The sequence below is a fragment of the Pleurodeles waltl genome, chromosome 12 (assembly GCF_031143425.1).
Source record: "Pleurodeles waltl isolate 20211129_DDA chromosome 12, aPleWal1.hap1.20221129, whole genome shotgun sequence".
NCBI lineage: Eukaryota > Metazoa > Chordata > Amphibia > Caudata > Salamandridae > Pleurodeles > Pleurodeles waltl.
This window is the reverse complement of record NC_090451.1, coordinates 240,570,289-240,594,716: the sequence shown is the minus strand read 5'-3', so window position 1 is coordinate 240,594,716 and position 24,428 is coordinate 240,570,289. Positions and strand designations below refer to the sequence as shown.

The following is a 24,428-nucleotide window of genomic DNA, read 5'->3' as shown; positions in this document are numbered from 1 at the left end:
AAAGTGCCAGCACCATGGATCCATTTTGCGCAAACTGCGCCTTCAGTTCAAGTTCAACTTGTTTGATTGCATTCTTCCACTGGATCTAAGCTGTGATTTTTTTTTTTTTCCCTTCTCGTATGGAACTCTGACTTTTGCTTATCTTCCAGCAAACCTTTCAGGTGGACCGTGCATCTTTTACATGAGTAGAACTCATGCCACATCAAATTGCTAACACTGTTGAATTAGAGACTCACTCAGAGTATAAAAAAATGCCCAGTCTTTTCTGTATAGATGTATCTGATGTGAAAGGTTATGAAATGAATGTGTTAATTCACTTCTATTGCTTTACAGGGATTGCTTTGATCATTCAAATATGACTTGCTGATAATGTTTTTTTTTGTGCTGATGTTTTTTTTGTTTTTTGTGTTTGTTTGAAACAAGAGATATGTGAAACAAAAATTCATTGGTCAAAGGGCGGAATGTACTGCCATTTGATAAGTTTTGTTTTGACCAATGACTTTGTGTTTCACCACTGCGCATATTAGTTGCAGTAGCACATGGTATGTTTTGTTCAGTTTAGCCGCCTATGGGCTTTGACATTGCATTACATTCTGTATTCTGCCTATTGGCTTTGACATGGCATTAGCCATTACTTTCTGTATTCAGTTGAGCCGCCTATGGGCTTTGACATTGCATTAGTCATTACATTCTGTATTCTGCCTATTGGCTTTGACATGCTGTATCCAGTCTAGCCGCCTATTGGCTTTGACATTGCATTCCTATTGGCTTTGACATGATGTATTCAATTTAGCTGCCTATTGACTTTGACATGCTATTAGATATTCTGCCTATTGGCTTTGACATGATATTGTATATTGCATTTTGTATTCAGCTTGGCTGCCTATTGGCTTTGACATGATATTATACATTACATTTTGTATTCAGCTCAGCTGCCTATGGGCTTTGACATGATATAAGACATTGCATTTTGTATTCAGCTTAGATGCCTATTGGCTTTGACATGACACTAGACATTGCATTTGATATTTAGGTTAGCTGCCTATTGCCTTTAACATGACATTGCATTTGATATCTAGGTTAGCTGCCTATTGCCTTTAACGTGGAGTTAGACATTGCAGTTGAGAATCCAAGCTGTATTTTTCCAAGCTGTGTTTTTGCACCAGAGAACCAAGATGTTTTTCTCACAGTAGACTAGACCTGATAAGAGAGAGTACATGGGTGTTTTTCTCTTCGCTTGAGCTTGGGAACAGGAGTAGTCTTGGAGACCTGGCCAGTCTCCAAATGGCTTGCTCAGTTTCCCAGGTCTGAGAGGAGGGGGCACACCTTTGTAACGAATGTAACAGGCTGCAGAGAGTCAGATTCGAATCTGCCGGACCTCGTGCTGGAGCTAGGCGCCAGCTGCCAGCAATCCCGTGTGGGTAGATGAATCTCTTTCTCGCGGCTGACAGGGGTCATCAGCTTGCAGACCTTAGAAAGATGAAGCTGTAAATAATTCCCACACGGTGAAGTATTTGTTTTGCTTTGCATTCAATATCTTATAAATATAACCTGCTGTGTATATTGCAAACTGATATATTTTGTTTGATTAACGCGGACTTGAAAGCTACTAATTCGTCATACATAAAAATTGTGGTTGGGGAAGAATTAACAACAATAAAAGTCTTCTTTGAACTCAGAAGTGTATTTCTGGTGTGTTATGTTAGTGCTTAGAAACTAGCTAAGAGGAAAGCACTACAGGCGGTGTGAGCTAACAAAGTTCAAAACTCAGATGCACTGGGGTATTCTGGTGTTAGTACTTTGCAAATAGGGAAAGTCTGGTAGTAGAATGCCTTTCAGTCACTTTGACCCACTCTTCATGTGTGCTGTGATGGTGAAGGTGTCATGGGGTAGAGCTGTTTAGGATGGTAATCGGTTTGGATGTGTTTTTTAAGAATGTGAATAAATGGATGCAGGTAAATGGTATGTATGTATGTGTGTATGTCATATTTGTAAAGCGCATTCCGACTCACGAAGAGCATCGAAGCGCTAATGTAGAAGGTGAGAAAAGAGGGAAATAGCAAGAATCCAAGGAACCCACCCAAAAAACAGATAATAGTAAGAGAAAAAATTACTTAAAAGTACAAACCGGGGTACGAAATGGATGCTATCTGGGGAAGAGCCAAGTTTTACCTAGTTTCCTGAACCTTAGGTAAGAGGGTTCTTGCCTGATATTCAAGGGAAGCGAGTTCCAACCTTTGGCAGCAGCCACGGTGAAAGCTTTATCCCCCCATTTAGCTTTATAAGTACGGGGAACCTGAATTTGATAGGCTTTGGAGGACCTCAGGTTTCTCTTAGGAGCATGCCAACAGAGCGTGGTGGTGAGGTAGCGAGGACCGATCCCATGAGTAGCTTTATACCTAGACAGAGCGATTTAAAGATGATGCGCTGAGCCACCGGAAGCCAGAGTAATTGTTTGAGGCTCTCTCTGACTGATACCTGCCGTGAGAGGTTGAGAACCGCTCTAGCGGCTGCGTTCTGGACCAATTGCAATTTGTTGATCAAGGCCTTGTCCAGATTAAGGAATAAGGCATTAAAATAATCTACCTTAAACATCACCAATGCTAAAATGGCAGAGACTCCATTCATGCTGGAGATAAGGAAAAGATTTCCTGAGCATTTTAATGAACCAGAGGCATGTCTTTAAGGTGTGGTTTACCTGATTTTTAAAGGATAAGCGACCATCAAAAAGAATAGATAAGGCGTGGATCTAAAGTCACCACAACTTGCAGTGGTCCATCTGTTAGTAAGAAAAGATTCCAGAAGCTTAAGGGCTCGCTCTCTAATCCCTACTTGACAAAGGCAGGACGTCAATAGGTGGGGGGAGATGGTATCAAACGCCGACAATAAATCTAATAGTACTAGGATGACCCCTTGACCTCCTTGAAATCAAGGCCGTCTCCGTACTATGCACCTTTCTGAAACCATGTTGAGAGGCGTCAAGGGCTCCCACTTCCACTAAGAATTCAGCCAGTTCCAAATTCAAGATTTTCTCTAAAATCTTTGCCAGATAGGGAAGAAGTGCTATTGGCCATAAATTGTTTAGGTCCTGGCTGTCGCCATCTGGCTTCTTCTTAAGGGGAACCACTATGGTTTCTTTCCATAGGGAGGGATACACGCCAGATATCAGAACCTCTTGAAAGATAGGAGCTAACGCCCGAGCCATCAGGTCGGGGCCAGTTGAAAAATAGAATGGGGGCACGGATCCAAAGGGGAACCAGACTTAATTTCTAGGATCCTCTTTCTAATACTGTCATGAGATGGGATATGGAAATCAGATAGAACTTTACAGCTAGCTTTGGAGTCGGTAGGTACCCTATAGGGGAGTTCCGTAGAGATCTCATGAGGAGCAAAATTTGTGTGTATTTGGAGAATTTTGTTCTCAAAGTGCCTAGCAACCTTATCACAGAACTCCTGAGAATTTTCCAGATCGAATGGCCTAAGGGGAGTGGATAATGCCTTTATCTCCTTAAATAGTTCTCTAGGGGCATTTAATGCCTCCTTCACTTTGGCAATATAGAAATTAGATTTGGCCTTAAAACGCGCCGCTTTGTAAGCCTTGAGGGTGGACTTTAATGCAGCTCTTTCCTCTGGGACTGGTTTTATTTCCACTGGTGCTCCTGTTGTCGGTACTTTTTCTGGAAAGATTTAAGTTTGCTCGTAAACCAAGGTTGACCAAGCTTCTTCCGGCTGCAAGGCCCCCAGATCTTTCGGGGAGCCAGTTGAGTCATGGACATTTCAACCCCTTGCTGAAAACTGTCAAGCAGGGGCCGAGCTAGATTCTTGGCTCTGTCCCAGGCCTCTTCTAAGGCCGGGAACTAACTCTTCCACTTTAATCTGCTTCCATGGCCTAAATACTTTTCTCTTCACCTCATACAGAGCAGGAAAGTGCGTTATGTCAAATTTAAAGTTTAGCAGATGATGATCCGTCCAACTTAACTGGGTATTGGTTAACACCAGCTGTAGAGAAGTACGAACAAAGACCCCATCTAATATATGTCATGCACTATGGGTAGCTGCCGAGACTCTGAGGGACCAATCCAAGGCCTCCATAAGATCTAAGAACTCCCTAACCACTGGAGTGCAGATCTCGTCAAAATGAATATTAAAATCGCCTATTATAATTGCCTTTGGGGACAAAACCATAGGTTCTATCAGCTTAATCCAAGATTGGACAAGGTTTGTAGGAGGGCCCAGCAGTCGATAAATCAGTAGGCCCTCCTACAGTACTCCACTGTTCTGAGAGATCTTAAAAGCCATTGTCTCGCATGTTTCAGCGGCGGGGCCAGACCAAGCGCACACAAGAGTAGCCCTGCAGATAATAGCCAAGCCCCCACCCCTATTGTGGGGTCTATATAATCTGTAGTAGGTATACTCTGGGGGAGATGCTGCTACAAAATCCGGGTCTGGTTCTGTTTTACCCCAGGTTTCTGTTAAAAACAATCAATATGCCAAGTATCAATCATTTCTCAGATTTCCAGTTTGTGGTTGGGGAGTGAGCAGAAATTTAACAAGGCGTACTGGAACGGTGGACCGTGAGCTACCGTGTTTTCCTGAGCTGCCATTCCAGACATCAGAGGCCTCCTATGCTGAGCTCTGGCCTTCTTCAAGGTTAATGGAGCTTGTAGTGTCCAATTACATTCCTCACAGGTCCAAGCGCCCTGTAATCGGATGGCGCCTTCTGCTTACAGGGCATATTCTTAATCTTGATTTTGCTGCTATACCCCTGAGGGGCCGCACATTTTAAAAAATGGGCAGAATCTCTGGCCCCTGGGCCCGTTCGGGCGCAGGCGGGCTTGCCTTAGGCGCGCCTTTGGCGTGCCCGGTGAGCGGCCGCTCAGCTGGATTAATTTATAGCGCCGGGCCAAGAGCCCGATGTCAGCTGGACCGCTAACTCGCAGTACAGAGTTTCTGATGGCTGGAAGGAGGGCTCTAACTGACCCTCACGTCCGGTGCAGGCTCTAGAATGATGCCTGGCTGAAGAGACGACAAAGAAAGGTAAAAAAGCCCCAGTTAAAAGAAATAAAAACAGCGCTCCCCCAGGCAGTGTTTCCCCCACCCTAATGTAAGTATATTTAAAAAGTTGAAAATAAACTTCCCTCATGCCGCGCAAAGCTGCCGAGTGACGCGCTCTCCTTCAATGCGCGGCCGCTCAGCTGGATTCATTTATGGCGCCGGGCCAAGAGCCCGACAGCTGGACCACTTACTCGCGGTACAGAGTCTCTGATGGCCGGAAGGAGGGCTCTAACTGACCCTCACTTCCGATGCTGGCTCTAGAATGATATCATAATACTGATACAGGCGCGCAGCAGAGGGCAGGTTCCCGGACACACCAAGGACGTGATACATTCGTTTTCCTTGGTTGATGCTAGCGCAGACCTAGGGAGCCCAATCTCTAATATGGGATGGGCGACTATACTGACCGATTGACTTAGGCATATTCTGTCTTCCACTCTGTAAGTGACTGTACGTGCACTTGATAATATTACTGATATATAGGAGAAGTAGTTTTATAATCACAGGCTTTTTTTGTGGGTCCTGAAGAAGCGTCACTGGATCACTTTGTGACCAAACATAGACGCGAAACATGTTGACCATGCAGGATTAGGTGAACTACCTTCCCTGATTATAGAGTGTAACGGTACATTATTCCTAGTAACACTCTGATATTTTTGTTTTTAATATTGGCCTGAACCCAATTTCTATCGCATTAAAACAGTGGCTTAGGTTCAGAGCTAATTTTAGAGTCTTGTCTTCTGTTCTACACTCTCCATCTTTGATTCAATTCTTTTCCCAGACCACCGTTGTTAGCAATTTTATTATGGTTGAGTGCCACCCAGAATGCTGGGCGGCCCGCCAGGCATTGCAGCACCAGTCTGGCGAGGAGTAAGCCCGATGATGATACCTGTCACCCAAAAGGGTGCTTGAGGGCTCTCCTAAGTATACTCAGTATAGATTCGCCACCTCTGATCTCTTTCTTGTTTTCTCTCTGTCGTGGAACAGTGCACTTATTTTGATATTATAGGTTCAGGTCGGGAGACTGTGCACTGGACCAGTAATCTCCCAGTCCCCACTTTTGTTTATAAAGGCTCTAGAATGATGCCTGGCTGAAGAGACGACAAAGAAAGGTAAAAAAAGCCCCAGTTAAAAGAAATAAAAACAGCGCTCCCCCAGGCAGTGTTTCCCCCACCCTAATGTAAGTATATTTAAAAAGATAAAAAAATTGTACATTCCTATATACATCACTGGTGTTTGAAAGTTACGTGGCCCTGTGTACAAATTATAGAAAATGCTGTCTAGAGTCGGTGTCACATTTGAACATACTTGTTTGTACTTCCCTTTTCCTGTATGTTTGACTGTAGCAAAACTCAAATCCAGACTCCACATTCTCGTCTGAAAATCTACAAGCTTGCATTGCTGACCTCTTTGTAGCTGGGACAGACACAACTTCCACCACTCTCAGATGGGGGTTTCTGTACATGATCACCTACCCAGACATCCAAGGTAAGATATGCAAAATGATGACCTAAGGCTAATATATACAAATTGATACCTAAAGTACTAGATACACAATAACAGTCTGTGTGTGAAGTTGGCACAATATATTTTATGCAACGTTAAGGGTGACTGCCTTCTGATGATAATCTGACTTCTACAGTGAATAGCAGCAGAGAATTTAGAAGAAGCTTAACAGGGATAATGGGGAAAAAAGCAAGGCTGGTTTCTGACTTTAACAGAAATCTGCACAAGCCAGGGTTTTAAAACTCTAAGTACAGGATAAATTCAAAAGGTAGTAGCAGTCGGGAAATGGACAGCCAAGGACCAGAAGAGGAAAATGAAAAGGAGACAGATTTGTTCTTGCATAATGATGACTGCATTGGGAGATTCTAGGGGTGTGTAGTGCTCCAAGCAAATGACATGACATGCTGTTGTATATTACCATTCCTCTTCTTACCTGACATGAAATGAGAGTTCACTGGTCTGAAAAGTAATGCTAAGCCGCAAGGTTATGACAGGAAGGAAGATCCTTTTGAGCCCTTTCTTTGGATTGAGTGCATCCATGGTATCCTTCATCCTGTAACAAACTGACCATAACTTGGAGAATTATGTTGGTCCAATGTACTAAATATAGTGCTGAGGGTAGTTAAGTAGGATCTGAGGCATGAGGTTGAGATACACATTGGAGGATCTTTGTTGTCCCATAGTTTTGGAAAGGCAGGTGATTTGCGTGGGAGGAGTCGGATTCATTGTCAGAGCTGTGTTTATTCTGAATTAGCAATGCAGTGCCGAAGTTACAGTTTGGAATATTGGTAGCATGTCTCAGTTTGTTTGGTCGTAGGACTCCTCACCATATCCCACCATATTCACAGACGTGGGAGGCAATCAAGGGGTGTTGATGATAACACCACTATCACTGAGCTTGCCTTCTCTTCTCTACCTCACATCTCTGATGCTAGTCCGGTGCCAGCAGGAGATTGAGCAAGTGGTGGGCTGGGACCGCCTGCCTGCCTGGGATGATCGGCTCCAGATGCCCTACGTGGAGGCTACTATCAATGAAATTCTGCGCTTTGGGAACATCAGCCCTGCTGGAGTTTTCAGAGAAGTCACCAAGGACACCACTCTCCGAGGGTACCACCTGACCAAAGTGAGTACCCAGAAAATGACTGAAGCCAATCTCCAGTTCAAGAGAACTAAGTAGGTAAAGCTAAAAAGGAAGTGAATTAGATTTGGTACCCTAAGAAAGATACACTGAATTCCCAAATACGTGCCACTACATGAAGATTTACAAGCTAGATCATTTACATTTAAGCAAACCTCTGGGTCCCTGCATGCCATTGTAACCAAATCAACAACACCTGTTTTCCCACTTGTGCTCTGTAAACATACCTGTAGACGTGCCTTAAACTATGAAGTGAGTATTGGCACATTAGTTATAGCTTAGGCCAACAATGCTTCCTTGCAATTGTTTTATCATCTGAGTCAAAGTGATAGAGAAAGTGTAATAGGTTGAAAGTGACATTGTCACTAGAGTCATAATGTAAAATAAAAAATTGGGTGATGCTGTAAAGATGAGGTATTTCACATAATGCTCCACAGGTAATGATTTAATCCCACAAGTGTGCATGCTGTCTCTTGGATGTTCTTCAGTTGCACTGATTCTCTCCAATCCCCTGGTTCTTTTTGTATGTCATCCCAGGTTTGTTCCACAGTTTTCTTAAGGTTGCATCCTCTACACCTGAGATTTTGTTTAATGCCTTTCATTTCATCTTCGTTCAGGGCACCTCTGTGATCTCTAACATGACCTCCCTTTTCTTCGACCCTTTGGTGTGGAAAGACCCCAATCACTTCAACCCCCAGAACTTCCTAAACGAGCAAGGACAATCTGAGAATCCAGAATCTATGATCCCTTTTTCTGCAGGTGAGTCAACTCTGGAAGTTTTTGGGTGGGAATTTTATTTTGTAGGCTTCCAGCCTCAGACATTATGGGGGTCACTCTGACCCTGGCGGTCTCTGACCGCCAGGGCGCAGAATGACTGAAGCACCGCCAACAGGCTGGCGGTGCTTCAAAGCCCATTCCGACCGCGGCGGTAAAGCCGCAGTCGGAAAACCGGGTCCGGCGGTTTCCCGCCAGATTTCCCCCGGCTGGGCGAATCCTCCATGGCGGCGCTGCAAGCAGCGCCACCATGGGGATTCTGACCCCCTTCCCGCCAGCCTGTTTCTGGCGGTTTTCATCGCCAGGAACAGGCTGGCGGGAATGGGTGTCCTGGGGCCCCTGCACTGCCCATGCCACTGGCATGGGCAGTGCAGGGGCCCCCTAACAGGGCCCCAGCCTGCTTTTCGCGACGGGTGCAACTGCACCCGTCGCACACCTGGAACACCGCCGGCTCCATTCGGAGCCGGCTTCAGTGTTGCAGGCCCCTTTCCCGCTGGGCCGGCCCAGCGGGAAAGTCGGAATGGCCCCAGCGGTCTTTTGACCGCGGGGCGGCCAAATGGCGGTTCCAGCCAGGCAGGCGGCAAACGCCGCCCGCCGGGGTCAGAATGACCCCCTATGTGCTTTAGGTGACTAGGGAACCTAACTGGTTGATGTTGAATGGGAGCATGGACAGTCTACCTATAAGATGTGGGGCATTCTGTACAAATTTAGAGGTGCCTTACGAGGTAACAAGATCCTCATACGTCCACATTGATAACTTTACCTGCTTCAAGTGCTACACACTTGCAGCAGATCATCTTAGGATTTTTGGCGTTTCTCTTTGTTAAAGCAGCTGAGATTTTCTACGTTTCACCTGTGCCCTTTTTATTTCTGTGATTGAATTTATTGTTATGCTCATCCACTGCCTCTGTATTTGCTTTCCCTTGTGTAATGTCTGAAGTTCTGAATTATTTTTACCTGTCTGCATCTCTTTCTCTGGGGATCTGCATCCTGTAGCCTGCTGCCCACATTTGTCTGTAAGGTTTTTAAGATCTCAGAAATATCTTCAGTGACAAAGAATATAGTACATTTTGCTCCACAAAATATTGCCTGATTTAGGCACCCAGGCAGATGAAAGATGCCACCTTTGCTTCACAACTGAACAAGGTTTTGAAGTCCACATATAGCCATATTCTAAGACATTGTGTGCCAGAGTGATAGGTTGAACTGCCTTGGGTCTGGGTATCTCGTGTGGCCTTGAATCTGTGTGAGAAGATCCGTTCTGAGAATAAATGTGCTTGTGGGGGATGATGAACATCTCCAGAAACATGGAGTACCAGGATTGTCAGGCCCTCCTGAGGCCACTAGGATGAGTGTCAGAGATGTTTGTAGCATTTTTTGACCACATATGAGAGGAGTGGGAGAGGCTGAAAACTGCAGGCAAAGATCTCTGACCAATTTATTCATTGTACATTGCACATGGACTCTTGGTGTGAGCACCCAGAGGCAAAGTTTGATCATTTTGTGTTTTTGGGGGTGTCTGTTTACGGGTTTCCCCACCACTGGAAGTATACCTTTGCAGAACTTGAGGGCAGAGTTCTCTCTAGTGGACATGTTGATACATCCTGCTGAGCGGGTCTGCAAAAGTTGTTGTCCTCTTCTAGGAATATGTCTTGGCAGATCGCACAAAGCCACATCCTCTGTGCTAGTGATGAGAACGGGGAAGGGTGTGTGCCACCCTTCTTCTGTTGGTAGAACATGTCTGTCATGTTGTTCGCCTTGATGAGGACTACCTTCCATCTAATGACATAGAAGAAGTCATTGAGGGCTATTTGTATGGTTAGCACTTATAGCTAATTGATGTGGTAGCTGTATTGTCGAGGAAGCCACATTCCCTGTAGTCATGTCCTCAAGATGTGTTCCCAAGGTTTTGAGAGATGTGTCTGTGGTGATGGTCACAGGTGAAATGATGTATGAGCCAAGGTCTGCCCAGCAACAATTTGTTATTGTTCCCCATTGCAGCACATTGTGAGTGTTGGCCTTTATTAGCACCAGATTTCCCCAGTGACCCTCTGCTTGTGACCACTGAGCCGCAAAGCAGTCTTGTAGGAGGCACTGAGAGAGCCTTGAATATGGGGTACAATAACAATACATAAGGCCATCATCCCTCGGAGGTACATCATAGTTCAGACTGCGCATTGATGATTGAGCTGCAGAAGAGTCAGCAGCTTCTGAAATGCCAAGAATCTTTGTTGGTTGGGGTGGACTTTCCCCTGTAACTGTGGTTAACAGATCCCTAGAAGTGTTGAATCTGTTGAGGTTGTAGGTGGAACTTGGTGGCATTTATGATAAACTGCAAGCAGGGAAATTGCTGCCGGAGGGCAGCCTTGGCAGTGCTGCCGCTCTTGATCAGCCAGTCATTTAGATATGGGAGGATGTGAGTGGCCCCATTTTGTAGATGTGCAGCCACCACTGCCAGGCACTTTGAAATACCCATAGCACTGCAGTGACCCCAAAATGGAGCACTTTGAATTGGAAATGATGTCTACTTAACTGAAAGTGAAGATATCACCGATGACAGTGTGAATGGCTATGTGAAAGTAGGCATCTTTGTGGTCAAGCACTGTCATATAGTTATCCAGTTGGATCAATGGAGAGACATCCTAGGGAGTTGTCATACGCAAGTGTTGCCAAAGGATGTGTTTGTTTAGAGGCCTGAGGTCTAGAATAAGCCCAAAGGAGCACTCCTTTTTGGGAATAAGGAAGTATAGGTGGGGGCACGGTCTCTGCAGCGCTCGTAGCTCTTCCTCTGGGAGGACATGCTGAAGACGTGTGGGGCTATTATTTTGGGAGGGGTAGTGACAGCTACTAGGCTGTAGCTGGAACCCTCTATGTGATCTGATCTCCTCCCAACTTGGGAGGAAAACTTTTATGCCTCCAACACATGATGTGTGATCAGGAAGAGGAAATAAGGCAACTCACTGCAGTGGAAGATATTTACTGGAGCCACCTCTGCCCTCACCTTTGATGTTGATCCTATAGACAACCCTGGTGTAGCCCATACCAGCCTGCAGGTAGAAAGCCTCTTGCTGTCTTTGATAGGATTACTGCTTGTTAGGTCAGGTGGATTTAGCTCTGCCCCTGAGCTGTTGCTTCCAAAGGGAGCCCTTAAGCGGAGGATTTTTTGGGACATCCATCGATTTTGAAATGTGTCTGTCCTTATTTATCTTTCCAAGCTTCTCATCAACGTTGGGACCAAAGGGATGCTCGCTGTCATATGAGATGTTGAGGAGATGGTGCTGGATTTCAGGTTTGAACCCAGAGATTCAGGAACCAGGTGTATCACCTGAGTATGTCACTGGTATTAATGCCTCAAGAAGCTGTGCTCGCAGTGTCCGAGATGTCCTTGCCCTCGGCACTGTTTCTTCCCCCTTCTCCTATAATCTTCTGCGAGATGTTTGGCAAGTTCCTGCATCACCGCTCATTGGGACCTGTGTTATCTGGAGAGGGGTCCAGCAAATTTGCCTACACGTCAGTACATGGCTGCCTGCTATGCAATTACTCTCTTCCTCACAAATTCAAAATTTTGTCTCTGCCAGTGATGCATGTGCTTAGAATTCAAGTGCAGACCACAGCCACCTAGCTCTGTAAAAAGAAACACAAAGAAACAAATAATATGCTATTTCTTGTTTCTTTTTGCTCAGTGTTATTCCTTATAGACATCTTGTTCTGTTTTCCCTACTCATGCCCTGCTCCTGGTGTCCTTGTTTCTTGGGTTCTGTTGTGTGATGAGATTTTGTATCTGGAATTCTTCTCATGCCCAGTTTCTTGTTGTAGGTCAGCGGGTGTGCCCAGGGGAGGAGCTCGTCCGGATGGAACTCTTCATGTTCTTCACCAGCCTACTCCAGAATCTGGACATCTTTCTTGATGACAAAGAGCACCGTCCTGATTTCTCTTACACAAGCGGCCTTGTGTGTGCCCCCCATCCCTACAAGCTGAGCTGTCGGACACGGCCACAGTCATTTATGCAAAATGCAGAGAAGTAATCCCTTAGCGTGATACCTCAATCTGGCCATCCCAGTTATACAAGAACGTAACTGTAAATATATTTCTAGCGTCAATTGCTTCTCCTTTGCCTCAAGTGTCCTTTGCAGGAATAATTTCCAACATAACTCTAGACCTATCAGTAGCTGAGACACATCTAGGGCCAAGAAGGCCGTATCTGCAAGGCACAATGTATAACCCAGCTGGATGTAATACAAAAAAGGCAATAGACTAAAAGGCTTGAAAGAAATATTCAAATTGTAACAATAAAAGAAACTAGAAATCATTAAGCCCAAGTATATGATGTGATCTTAGGAATACATTAATGACACAGAACTGAGGGACTTGTGCATTACTGGTCAGGGCGCAATGGAGTTGGCGTTTCTGCGCTCTGACTGAACTGCAATATGGCCTTCATTTGCAATGCATATCATGTCCTGATCAGCATCATCTCAAAATATGGAATCCCAGAGGTCGAAAAGCCTCCTACTTAATAAGTTGGAGACAGCAGGCACTTGTGGCACCGGATGAATGCTTGTGAATGCTGGAATGAAGGTCTGCAAGCAGCAGCAGTTCTGTATTTCAAGCGGTTCTAGTCATGGTTTCTAGAGGTGCAGGGATCCCAAGGGGATGGCTTTCCCTTTGCTAACCAGTTATCACCCCAACTCAGAGGCAGGTAACAGAATGGTTTGTGACCACAGTTGACTCATAAAGAGAAGGGCAACGTCTCTTAAATGCTTAAATGCCCTCTCCCATTTGCAATTGGAAAGGGTCATAAAAACACTTTTGTGAGTCATAATTCGATTTGCAAACAGGCTTTAGTGCATTATATTAAGGTGTTTTGTATTCACAAATACTGTGTTTTTGCAGATCTCAGACTTCTTGACTACAAAATACTTTTGTAAGTTAAGCCTAGAGACCCTGTTTCCACCTATAACATATTACCTATGAGCTGGGCCCCTCAGTTGTGAGAGGAGTTTTGTTTCTGTCTCAGAATTTTCTGATCACCTTTTGTTTTTTAAGTTTCTAGGTGTTCCGTACAGGTTTCTATGCATCTTTATGGGCCTTGATTTCTATAGTGATATCCTCTGTTGGATTGTTCCAGCACTGCCTAGATTAGAATGGGATCTTTATATTTCAGGATGTTGAGGGTGCAACTATGGTTGCCTAAAAGCATTTGGTCAGTTGCCTTCTCACCGCCACTAGCTAATAATATTCCTTGTTTGGCATTAATAAAGCTTGGGTAGCATCACTGTGTGTTCCTTGTCTACTCACCGCCTTACCTCATCCCTACAATTTGGTGAAGAGTGTCTCTAAGTATGGTGGAAAAACATCTAAATGGGTCAGCAGAGAAGACTGTGGCAAGTGCACACAAATGGAAGACCAACCTGTGTATATGACCAAGTACTTCATTGGGCAATGATTAGGTAGTAGCAATTATTGGAGGAACTAGAAGATGGATCTACAATGCATTGCGTGATGACACAGGAGCCATCTAATGCAGTTTAGTAAATACAATTCCAAATACTTGTCGCAGGGAGAAACACTTAAAAGGACGGAGATCACACCAAGAAAAATTAATTTTGGGCGCTGCAGAGAATGGCATTTTTGGAAAGAACAATGATAGTTGATTTTTTTCTGTAAATGCCACAAGCTCTACAGAAGCATTTTTAGGTGTGTCAACTCGACATCCAGAAAACCTGCAATTTGTCAAATTTACTTTGCATTAGTGATGCAGGGCATCAACAAATGGTCACATATTGCCTTGTACTGGGGTGGATCTTGGGCAAATCCCACAAAGAGTTGATGTAAGTGGAAACAGTTATTGAATTTCCACTGGTGGAAATGGTGGATATGGCACAGATAGTCTATGAGGCTCATTCTGAGCCCGGCGGGCGGCGGGTGCCTCCCGCCGGGCGGAAACCGCCGAAAGACCGCACCGCGGTCAATAGACCGCGGGGGTCATTTTGACTTTCCCGCTGGGAAGGCGGCCGATCGCCAGAAGATCGCCCGCCGGCCCAGCGGGAAAGCCCCTGCAACGAGGAAGCCGGCTCCGAATGGAGCCGGCGGAGTTGCAGGGGTGCGACGGGTGCAGTAGCACCCGTCGCGATTTTCACTGTCTGCATAGCAGACAGTGAAAATCATGGTGGGGCCCTGTTAGGGGGCCCCTGCACTGCCCATGCCAGTGGCATGGGCAGTGCAGGGGCCCCCAGGGGCCCCACAACACCCTTTCCCTGGCAGGTTTTACCGCGAGGAACAGGCTGGCGGGAAGGGGGTCGGAATCCCCATGGCGGTGCTGCAAGCAGCGCCGCCATGGAGGATTCTCTGGGCCAGGGGAAATCCGGCGGGAAACTGCCGGATCCCCTTTTCTGACCGCGGCTTTACCGCCGCTGTCAGAATGGCCCTGGAAGCACCGCCAGCCTGTTGGCAGTGCTTCCGTGGTCCCCGGCCCTGGCGGTTTCAAACCGCCAGGGTCGGAATGACCACCAATATGTATTTAGAAATATCTACAAATGGCTGACGATCCCATGATTCCCAAGGGAGCTGATCCCAGTAAGGATTGGGTAGGCAGCGGTGACGCGCTCATCCAATCACTTGTTTTTCACTCGAAAATCCACAGAGTGTTCCTGTAGTTTTTCTGGCTCACAAAGGGCCTTATTACGATTTTGGCAGATGGAAAAACCTGTCCGCCTAAATCCTGACCGGGAGGTTGCCACCATTGTGGCTGCCTCCCGCCGGGCCCATTACGAGTTTCCAACTGGGTCAGCAGGAAAGGGCCTACAGCATTGTCTCAGACTCGTAATCGACATAAATAACACCTTAAACTCACATTTCTCATACAACACGCAAAGATGCTATGTGAAGATAGCCATATCTCTCTCCTGATCACTACACTCAATCCATACTTTACATCTATGAAGGTAACAGCATCCCTCGGGTCATTACTCATGACACCAAAACTCTCCTTTTATAGTCCACACAATATCCTACACCCTTCCCACCAAACATGCCCTAAGGAGCAGTAAGCTACCCTTCTAAGAAAGCTCTTTGTATTGCAAAATACTAATGACCCCGCAGTAGAGAGATTATTATCTCTGTTGCGGTACCATAGATCTGTCTCCTTTGTCAATGCCTAAGGTAACGAGCACACTAAGGACTCAGACACCCCCCTCTGTCGCTGTTCCCTTTGAAGGCAAGGTTGCTACTTCCTAATTAATGGTTATACCTCTTTATGCCATTTACTTGGACATTTCCACCCACAATAGTAATAAATAACACAAGTGTGTGGGGTGGAGCAACTCAAAGAAAAGTGAAAAACTGTGGGCCTTATTGAGATATTGGTGGACGAGTTGCTCCTTCACAACGGTGATGGATATCCCTCCGCCTAAATCTAAATCCCATAGGATTTAAAGGGGTTTAGATTTGGGTGGACTGGATATGAGTCACCGTTGTGACAGAGTAACTTATCCGCCAATGTCTAAATCAGGCCCTTTGTTTCTTAAATATCTAGAATACAGGATTTTTCACTGGTAGAGAGTCTAAACACTTATACAACCGAACCAGCAGAAGGGTGAGCTTTACTTCAAAAGGTCACAAGAAAAGAGCCAATCAATCTACAAACTATGTACAATTGTATCCATCCTTTGAGATAAACATCCACTTCATGACCTCCCCATCCATCAAAAAGAAATGGAGCAGATTGGAAAAATGCTGCAGTGTGCAGTGTGCACCAGCATCCTTGCAATGTTCACTGTCTGCAAAGCGGACAGTGAACACTGTGATGTTGCTGGCCAGAGGGGCTCCCTGCACCCATTCTCCGCCAGCCTTTTCATGGCGGTGCTACCCCCAAGAAATCGCTGGTGGAGAACAAAGTCGTAATCCCCTGGGCAGCGCTGCCCTGGCAGATTAAGACTGCTTGGACCACCAGACTGCCGGGATGACAAATCCTGGCAGTCCGACCGTGGTACAACTGCCGTGGTCGTAATGTGGCGGTGGACCGTCGCATTGGCAGCAATCCCACCACCACCGCAAACCTTTGTAATCAGGCCCAAAGTGTTTTGTCTATGTAAGTATGTCCTACCTGTTTACTGGTTTTTACATTGGTGTTGACACTGATCTTTGGATCAGGGTCTTTATTTGGAATGACAGAATTATGACCTTGAGATGTATCAAGGATATTTCTACAGACATTTTGTCTAAATATTTATATTTTAGGCCGGGTTTAGGGTGAGAAATCTTCCTACAACATGTAAGAGGTATAATTTTATAACTGAGTGCTCTCTGTGTGGGGACACTTTATGGATTTAGCATAGCACCCCACTACTTGTAGATTAGGTTGATCAATCCCTGAAGAATTGTCATAGATCTTTTAAGGCTAATCAGACAAGAAACATGTCGACCTTTTAGGTGAACATAGGGGGACAATATTTCCCAACATATTCTCGCTTTGTCTTTTATTTTTAACAGGGACCCTCCCAGTAAAGTATCCTCAGAGGGATACCCCAGGTAATTTTATCCTCTTGTTTACCAATCAATGGATTCAGTCAATATTGACTTTCTGATGGATACCTCAGACTCTTGATGGCACACACAGAAAGAAAAGCTTTAAGGCAAAAAGCCCCTGTAGAGGGCCCTGCGGGGCCTTGCAGTGCCGGCCCAACGTGGAGCTAGCCCAGTGATAAAGCATGCCACCGCTTGGCGTGGGTGAGGGCTTTTCCTCCAGAAATGGTGTTAACCTGAATCATTTTTAGGAACAGCACACTGTTTTTTTATATTATATGTTTGGAGAGTGTGTGCTGGACTTTAATTACTTCCAGTCCCCCTATTTTATGTTTATGACAACAAAAAGAAATGCCTGAAAAAAAGGTTTGCAGCGTCCTCACTAGTTCTTTCGTATTGACAGCTTCTAGCAAAATTAAAACAAGCATACTGAACATAGGGTTTGCATTTGTACCCTGACAACATATCAGGAAAGTTTAAAGTGGTTTCGTTTTCTCAGTGAATATTACGAACCGCTACAGTGAGTGCTAATAGCTCAATTAATGAAACAAAATAAGTCACCTGCCTTGATTCTGGCCAGGAATAATTTGTTCATCCTTATTTGAGTGTGTACTAAATGTTTTCTACAGCAACAAACTAAGGATTATACTTTTTCAAAGGTCGGAAGGACAACCAGCTATTTTGCCTCCCAAAGCTTTCAAAGCAGTGTCAGGTCCCATTCAGAAGGCTTCAGGGCTAGCAGGGGCTTCTGAGCCACAGCCAGGGGAGTTTAGGCCTTTTACCACTGCTGTCCTCTGGTGAGCCCTACTGTGGCTCTGCAAACTGGGCGCAGCACAACGGTTTCAGCAACTGACTCTGTAGTAGCGTAGGCGAGCAGTCGCAGACTTCTCAGGGATGTTAGTGTGGGAGTACTCAGACTCAGACATCAATATTACCCACCCAGCAGCGCAGTGAAGTCAATGCGCAGCCCAGGGCTTCTCTTTGTTGAAAGTACTTTATTATTTAAAAAAAACAGAATTCCTCTACACGTTTAATCATGCATGAATACCCGATTCACGGATACAAGTCTTTGTGCTCTCTGTCTGCTGAGTAGGCCTTTATCTGGCTCTATTGGGACCCTCCCCTCACACTGGGATCCTCCCTGTTGTAGGTTTGGAATCTAACGGTCAGCTATATGGGCACAGCCCATGTCCTCTTTGTTATTAGCAGCACTCCAGTAGTATTCCCTCAGGTCTAGGCCCCTTTCATTTCTCAACTAATTTGTGGTTGCATGGTGGACCTGCTTTCAGGTGTCCTGCAGCAGCAGAATCTCACTAGCAGCAGGTGTGAGACTTCAAGCAGCACATGGTAGTCCAGCAGCAGTGTTGGCGAAGCTCAGCCCACCTGCGGCAGCAGGATCTTCAGCAGGCAAGCAGGAGCCTCCACACAGTACACAACAATCATCCCAGGAGTACGTGTCAGCTACAGCTCAGCACATCGGTCACAGAGGGTAGAGGCAGGTGCTGAGGCATCTGTTGGTGGCCCTCTTCTGGGCGGCTGCACTCTCAGGATACCTCGCTGAATACTAAGGGGGTCATTACGACCTCGGCGGTCTTTTTGCAAGACCGCCGAGGTACCGCCGTGCTGAAGACCGCCAGTGGTGGCGGTCTTCCGCTCGGCGTATTATGACCGTTGGCTACTCTCCGTCCTTGTTCCGACAGAGAGCTGCCAACAGCCATACTGGCGGGAGGCGGGGAAGTGGAGGTTGCTCCACCTCCACCGCCACGCCAACAGAACACCGCCCAGCGAATCACGACCTGTGAGTCACCGTGGCGGTGTTCTGTTGGCGGTGTGGTGTCGGCGGAGCTGCCCCCATGGCTCCCGTCCCCACCCGGAGGATCGTCGGACCAGGTAAGACGATCGTCAGTGAGGGGAGGGGGGCGGGGGGTGTTGTGTGGGTGCATGGGGGTGTGCGTCTGTGTATGTAGAGGGGGTGTGTGAGTGCATGTATGCCTGCGGGTATGTCTGTATGGATGTATGCGTGTATGTGTGAATGTGGGTGTGCGTGTATCACTGTGTGTGTGGATGTCGGCGTGTAAGTATGTAGGTGGTGCCTGCGTGCGTGTCGTGTGGGTATGGGTGCAGTGATGTTGGGGGTCAGAGTGGGGAGGGGGGCCCTGCCACCTCTGGGGGGTGGCAGGGGTGGTGGGGGTGTAGGGGAAGGAGTCGGGGTTGGGGTGGGGGAGACCCCTATCAGTGCCAGGGAAGGAATTCCCTGACACTGATAGTGCTTACCGCCATGGTTTTCATGGCGGTTCAGACCACTGGAAAACAGCAGCGGTAAGCCGGGTCCAAATACCGCCGGCGGTATAGTGACGGACGCCGGGCTGGAGACCCAGGTCTCCAGCCCGGCGGGCGAAACGGAAAACTGGCGGATGACCATGGCGGTAACCGCCATTGTCATAATACGGAAAAAAAGACCGCCAGCCTGTTGGCGGTCTTACTGCCGGTTCTCCGGCTTCCGCCAGGGTCGTAATGACCCCCTAAGTCTTCAGTTCTGATGTATACTTCTCATCGTAGATTTCTCACCTTGTGAATAATCCCCATGCATCACACTGTATTTGAAACTTGTAGAGCAGTTCCCCTGCACATCGTTAGACGGAGGTGTCTGGCTTCACACCAATGTCATTCCACTCCAGAAGTGAGCTGAGCTGCATATAAGAACCACCCATGCACACTCATGTCTGTTCCTTACTTTCTGTGCCTTTCTGCATGGTCAGACACTGATCTGGAGTTTCTCCCTGGTATTTGAACAGATTAATCAAAGAAATTTCATCCAGTGGGCAAGAAAAATGTCACAACCTAAAACCACAGGGTTTAAACCGTGCAGAGACTGTCAGATGTATCTGGCAGACCCCCATGAAGTGTGTGTGTTTGTAGTGTCTGGGGTCGGACCACGACTCCAAAGTCTATAGCTAATGCTTCCAGATGAACCGGAAAGCCATACAAAAATGTGCAGCCAAACTCTATAATGTCAAACACAATAAGGATCTGCACAGTGCCCTGTTGAATTCAAAAGGAAGATCCTATTCTAGCTCCGTAAGTCATTCCTGTGGCAGATTGTTGTCTTGGTCGAAGGCTTCAGGTAAGTAAAACAAAAAAATCCCAGAATCGGCCTCTTTCTGCCACTCTCAAACTCCAGAGAGGGTGCAAGGGTGTCACTATGCCTCCAGGTCTTGCTCCTGATCTACATTGGAGCGATTCCTAGGATGGTCATCATGTGTTTCTAGGTCTGTCGGGGACATCGCAACAAGTAGTTTTCAGGGAGGCTAAACTGTGTTTTCTCAAGACTTTATTCGCTCCTTCTGGCATACCTTCAGGTTTCAAGGATCCACATGGACCTTCAGTCGGACTTGCACTGGAGGACCTGCCCTCGGTGCCATCTGTGCCCTTTGGACCAGTTTCCAAATCAGCACTGGCTCTGGTGCCTGCTTTGGCTCAGGTGCCATCTGCTGCTCCAGTCCTACTCGCATCAACACTACTGACACCGGATGAGGATATACACCCTCTTGTGCTAGCTGAAATGAATTGGCCATGACCTCAACCAACATCGCTCTCAGGCTGACCTACAATTGCCAACCATGGAAGTGAAAACTAGTGTATTGACTGAAGTATTTCAACTTGGGCAGGTTCTCACTGAGCCATTGTTAACATTTAATAAGGCAATTACTGACATCCTTTTGGGCCCATACGCTAAGCCCTGTTCAGGGCCACTGGTTAAATGAACAGAATGCATGTCGCCATCGCCCTGCACCTGGTGATCCTGCTTTCCTAAGAAGGCCTCCAACTCCAGAAAGTCTGGTGATACAAGCGTCCACCAGCAGGGTCAACACTAATGCCCTCCCTACCGCTCCTCCCAATTATTAGTACCAACGAATAGAGACATTTACATGAGAATTTTTTTTCTCCACGAAATTCGTGCTGAGATCCATATATGGCAACTGTCTCCTTGGCCATTACGCTGATGCCCTTTGGGATACAGTGGCTCAAGTTTTACCAGCTGTTCCATATGATCTTCGGGTGTCTCTTACACATGTGATTGAGGCAGTTGCGATATGGCAAAATCTGTGATATGCTGAGGAGTGGATGTGACTGATTGTAATGTGTCATGGGTGCCAGTGAGGCCCATTCAGTACCATCCCTGAATGAGGTCTGTGGACTTCTGCGGGGGCGTCCAGGCAACTCTAATGGGTATGCCCTTTGAGGCCGCTAACCTTTTTGGTGACAGAGCAGACTTGGTCTTGCAGCGTTTCATGGAGAGTAGAGCCATGGCAAGTTGTGTGGGCCTTTCTTCTCCCACTAGTTAATTCCGTGGCTACAGTAAACTATTCTTCATCTGTTAACGCTTGACTCCTCCTCCAGACCAACAGTCTTTTCAATTCTTCCATGGAAGACGCTCTCAAGGACAACAGGTACAGCAAGGACAATGCGTTAATCACGCACCCAGAAGCCCCAACCCCAAAACCTCTTTAGTATGTTCTTGCCAGCACAAAGCAACCATGTTGGAGGGAGGACCCGATATGCAGGCCATACGGCAGGCAAGTGGTTTCTCCAACTGTCCGTTGGTGCTATTCTTTTCTTCCCAGCCATGCCTTCTACCATCTTCAAAGCGGCTGACTGAGGAATATATGTCCATCTTATGACAGGAAAGCAGGCCCTTTTGGCCAAAGTGACCATAGAGAGGGTTCCAGCCTCAGAAGTAGAAAGTTACTTTTGCTAATTAATTGTGCCAAAGAAAGACAGAGTCCATTGTCCTGTTTTAGATCTTCACCCTCACAATTCATCCCTGTGGAAGAACAAATCAAGATGCTTACCCTAGCCCAGGTCCTGTCTACCCTATACCCTGGAGGCTGGATGGTGGCTCTTGGACCTGCAGGACTTTAATTTTCACATCCTCGTTCTGCGGGCCCACAGACACCACCTGCGGTTCATGGTAGGCCAGGAGCATTTTCAGTGTGCAGTGTTCCCCTTAGGCCTCACCAGTGCCCTATAGTGATGGCTGTGGTTTCAGCACACCTTCAGAGGTTAAGGGTACCAGTCTTCCCAGCCTCAATGACTAGCTGGTTAAGGCAAGATGGCCCCAGACAGTCATCAAACACCGCCAGATGACTGCAAACCTTCTCACATGCTTGGGGTTCATTATCAAGATGCGGTTGTCCTACTCAAGCCCTTTGCAGATGCTGTCATTTATCATAGCTTTTCTATATATCGTGGAGCTTCGTGCCTTTCCCCGGGAATGAAGAGCTCTGGACATTGAAGCTATGATTCTGATGTTCTGTGAAGCCCTGGTAAAAAACGTGTTTGAACAGTGCCGATACAATGGCGCAATTGGCAGTGCTGCGGTCACAAGTGCACTTACAGGACACATGGGGAACCAGCAGGTGCTTATACGAGCTTCAGTCATGTCCACTGTAGGAAGCTGGCCTGGTGTGTGGTACTTACACCTTATAGCAGGTCCAGGAATCCCCTATTAGTGTATTGTAGGCAGTTTGGAAGCCAGGCTCTCTAGAGGTAGCTGTGGATGAGCAGCCAAGGCTTACCTAGGAGAAATGCAAAGCTCATGCATACCACTGTAGTCACACAGCACTAACGCACATGAAAGAAAACACTCAGTGTTCCAAAAATAAAGGTACTTTATTTTAGTGACACAATTACCATAAAGTACTAGAGAGGCAACCCTCCAATAGGAGGTAAGTAATACACCAGGTATGTACACTAGTAATCAGCAATAGGCATACAAAGTAATAGAAAACAGTGCAAATGTAAATGGTCAATAGTGACCCTAGGGGGAGCCCAAACATATACTAAAATAAAATGGAATGCGAATGAAGGACTCCCACCTAGGTAAGTGGAATGTGTAGAGGGGAGCTGGGGGAAACTACGAAACCCAAAGGTAAGTACCACAGTGGCCCCAGCAACCAGGAAGAAAGGAGTAAGTAACTGGATTTTCCCCAAACCACCCAAAAGGAAAGAAAATGCAACACCCAGACAAGACTGCAAGAAACCAGCGGTGGATTCCTGAAGAGGAAGACCTGTGGAACAAGGGGACCAAGTCCAGAAGTCACAGAAGAGTCCAGTGGGGGCAGGAGCCACTACCCACCCAACTGTGGTTGCAGGAGTTGGTCGGCGGTAGGACCAAGAGAGTCAAGAACCGAGCCCTGGAGCAGGTGAAGAGTTCCTGGAGGATGCAGTCAGGGTCCCACGCAAGATGGATGATTGCAGGTGGTCAGTGGCGTGCAAAAACCACCAACAAGCCTTGGCAAAGGCAGAAGTCGCGATGAAGCAAAAGTGGAGCTGCCGGGGACCAGCAAGGTACAGGAGGACTCAACCCAAGGGGGGAGTCCTAGAGGGACCCTCAGCAAGGCAGAGAATCCACAGAAGAAGAGGCAGCCCCCAAAAGAAAGAGACCCGCTGGAAGAGGAACCAGGAGTCGCAGAGGAGCCCACGCAGCACAACTGGAGAAGGGTCCCACGCCGCAGGAGAAGCACGCAGAGGGCTTTGTGTCGCAGGAAAGAGTTCTGGGGTCTAGGGCTACACAGAACCTGAAGATCCCTTGGGGTAGATGCCAACACGCCTTTGTAGCTGCAAGAGACATGGTGCATGGGGGTACTGTCCTGCAAGGGCTCAACCAAAGTTGGACAGCTGGCAGAGAGGAGCAAGAGTACTACTCAGGACCACCACCCATGATGCAGGATCCACACAGCTCAGGATGAGAAGAGATCCACGCAGCCCATCGTCTTTGCAGTTGGTTCCTGCGGATGCAGGGGAGTGACTCCTTCACTCCAAGGGAGATTCCTTCTTCCTTCTCGTGCAGACTGAAGACTTGCTGTCCTCAGAGGATGCACAGCTGGGGAAAAGTTACAGAAGCTGGAAGAAACTGTTGAAACAAAGTTGCAAGCAGAGTCTTCGTCGTGGATGCAGATTGTCGGTTCCTGGGGGGTCCAGTCGCGGTTCCAGTGGCTAGAAGTCCACGTAGAGGTTGCAGAAGAGTCCTGCTGGAATCTTGCTAGCCGAATCTGAGGACCCACCCAAGAGGGAGACCCTAAATAGCCCTGAAAGGGGGATTGGTCACCTAGCCAGGTGACCACCTATCAGGAGGGGGCTCTGACGTCACCTGCCTGACCTGGCCACTCTGCACTCTGATGCTCCCAGAGGTCCCTGCCCACCTTGGATTCAAGATGGCAGGTCCCAGGGACCCTCTGGAGGAGTTCTGGGCACCACCCCTGGGGCGGTGGTGGACGGGGGAGTGATCACTTTCTTTCCATTGTGCAGTTTCACGCCAGAGTAGGGACTGGGGGTCCCTGAACTAATGTAGACTGGTTTATGCACGGAGGGCACCAAATGTGCCCTGCAAAGCATACCACTGTCTTGGGGTGGCTACCCTTCCCAAGCC

At 47.1% G+C, this 24,428-nt stretch overlaps 1 protein-coding gene across 1 annotated transcript; it reads left to right on the top strand.

Moving 5' to 3' along the window:
- The first annotated feature begins 1,904 nt into the window (after positions 1-1,904).
- Positions 1,905-12,498, top strand: LOC138267113 (cytochrome P450 2D6-like). The gene is made up of 5 exons (XM_069215963.1): positions 1,905-1,955; positions 6,402-6,543; positions 7,497-7,684; positions 8,317-8,458; positions 12,290-12,498. Exons 1-5 carry the CDS (start codon positions 1,905-1,907, stop codon positions 12,496-12,498), a joined length of 732 nt encoding a protein of 243 aa, XP_069072064.1.
- The last annotated feature ends 11,930 nt before the right edge of the window (positions 12,499-24,428 follow it).